General features: G+C 37.1%; 1 protein-coding gene across 1 annotated transcript in view; it reads right to left on the reverse strand.

Annotated features, from left to right (window-relative positions):
• The window catches only part of LOC125034989, an 18,724-nt gene that overhangs the window by 8,045 nt on the left and 8,179 nt on the right, over positions 1–2,500 (reverse strand). Inside the window, exon 4 of the mRNA XM_047627035.1 lies at position 1. This exon is cut by the window's left edge and continues 162 nt beyond it. Within this exon, the coding sequence (XP_047482991.1) occupies position 1 (1 nt within the window). The remainder of the gene's footprint in view (positions 2–2,500) is intronic.

The raw sequence follows: 2,500 nt of genomic DNA on the forward strand, positions 1-2,500 counted from the left end.
GCTGCGGGAGGGGGCGTGGTGGAGTGGTAGGCTGGTCCCTTAGACTCGGGCGAAGTCAGTGAGGTTTGTTTGTGTTATAGGTTTTCCATTTTTATCTGTTGCTAGTATTTTTTTTTTTTAAATTTTATATATATTTTTTTTTGTTGTTGTTGTCGTGAACGTCTTTCTGTTTGGTTCATTTTGGTTTTCGAGTTGGTGATGATGATGTTGACTGAGATGAATGTAATGGATGATGATGAAACAATCCAGATAATACAGTTCATATTAATATTACTACTACTACTATGACTACTGATACTGATACTATTCCTATTGCTACTACGGCTATTAATAGTACTATTGCTACTAATACGATTGTTACTGCTGCTGCTGTTACTCTTAGTGCGACTACTAATGATGATAATGATAACTATAATAATGATAATAGTAACAATGGTAATATAAATAATGACAGTAATAATGATGATAAAATACTACTACTACAACAATACTGATGATGATGATGATAATAATAATAATAATAATAATAATAATGATGGTAATGGTAATAATAGGGATAACAATAGCTATGGTAATAACAATAATGATAATAGTGATCACAGCAACAACAAAAATAATAATGATAACAGTAATAATGATAGTGATAATAATAATGATAATAATAGTAATAACAATAACAACAATGAGAATAATAACAATAATAATGATAATAATGATAATAATAATAATAATTATAATAATAATTATAATAATAGTAATAATAATAACAATGATAATAATCATAATAACCACAGTAATAACAATAGCAGTGATAGTAATAGTAGTAATAATAAAAAAATAAGAAGAATGACAATAACATTAATAATAGTAATAACGATCACAGTAATAACAATAACAATGATAATAATAATAATTACAACAATAATAATAGTAATGATAATGATAATGATAATAACGGAACAATAATGATAATAATGATGATAACAAAAATTATAAGGATACTGCTACTACTACTACTACTACTACTACTGCTACTAGTAATGATAATCACAATAATGATAATAAAAATAACAATAATAATAACAAATTTGATATTAAGAATATGAAAATTAGTAACGATAATAAAACTAATAAAGAAGAACAACGCTAACAGTAATAACAACAATATTAATGATAATAACAAAAATAGTGATAAAAGCAATAGTAATGTTAAAGTTAATAACAGCAGAATAAGAAGAGTAACGGAATAAAAAGAGGAAACGCCATAGAGATACAGTAGGCATATGGCAACTTTTACGTCGAAAATGTAGAGAATCTTTCACACGTGGCTGGAGGCTGTCACGTAGTGTCAATGACAGCAGGATTAAACTCGGGAAATCTGTAGCTGCGCACGTTTTTCTTTTTCTCGCTCACTCGATCTCTGTCTGTTTTTTGCTCTCTCGCTCTTTCTCTATCTCGCTCGTTCTCTCTCCCTCTGTCTCTGCCTCTCTCTCTCTCTCTCTCTCTCTCTCTCTCTCTCTCTCTCTCTCTCTCTCTCTCTCTCTCTCTCTCTCTCTCTCCCTCTCTCTCTCTCTCCCTCCCTCCCTCCCTCCCTCCCTCCCCTCTCTTTCTCTCTCTCTCTCTCCATCTCTCTCCTCCTCCCTCCCTCCCTCTCTCTCCCTCTCTCTCTCTCTCTTTCTCTCTCTCTCTCTCTCTCCCCCCCCTCCCTCCCTCCCTCACCCCCCCCCCCTTCACCCTCACTCTCGCTTTCTCTCTCTATCTCTGTTTGTCTGTGTCTTCCTCCCCCCCCCCTCTCTCTCTCTCCTCGCTCGTTCTCTCTCTCTTTGTTTGGCTGTGCCCCCCTCCCTCTCTCTCTCTCGCTCTCTTTCTCCCTCCCTCCCATCTCTTCCTCCTTCCCTTTAATGACCTTTAATGCCAAGTTTGACCTGCGCCCAGAAAGTAACGACAATGGCGAAGTGCCCCCAGAGCAGGCGATTCTGACCCTTACCGTCGAATACTTTATAACTACAAGTGAACTTATATCTTGATTATACTCAAAATGTTTGTAAAAAAATAAAATAATAATTATTATTATTGACGATATTGTAGTTATCCAATATTCATGATTTAATTGTACTGGCATATCCAGTGTCCTCGACCATACATGTGACCACTCTCTCTCTCTCTCTCTTTCTCTCTCCCTCCCTCTCTCTCTCACTCTCTCTCTCTCTCTCTCTCTCTCTCTCTCTCACTCTCTCTTTCTCTCTCCCTCTCTCTCTCTCTCTCTCTCTCTCTCTCTCTCTCTCTCTCTCTCTCTCTCTCTCCTCTCCCTCCCTCCCTCCCTCCCTCTCTCTCTCTCTCTCTCTCTCTCTCTCTCTCTCTCTCTCTCTCTCTCCCTCCCTCCCTCCCTCCCTCTCTCTCTCTCTCTCCCTCTCTCTAACTAACAATATCAGCATAGAATCTAAATATACACATAATGGGACTTTTTCCTTGTTTTTTGGGGGGGAGGGAGGGGGGGCTA

This window comes from Penaeus chinensis, chromosome 19 (assembly GCF_019202785.1).
Source record: "Penaeus chinensis breed Huanghai No. 1 chromosome 19, ASM1920278v2, whole genome shotgun sequence".
In the NCBI taxonomy this organism is placed as follows: Eukaryota; Metazoa; Arthropoda; class Malacostraca; order Decapoda; family Penaeidae; genus Penaeus; species Penaeus chinensis.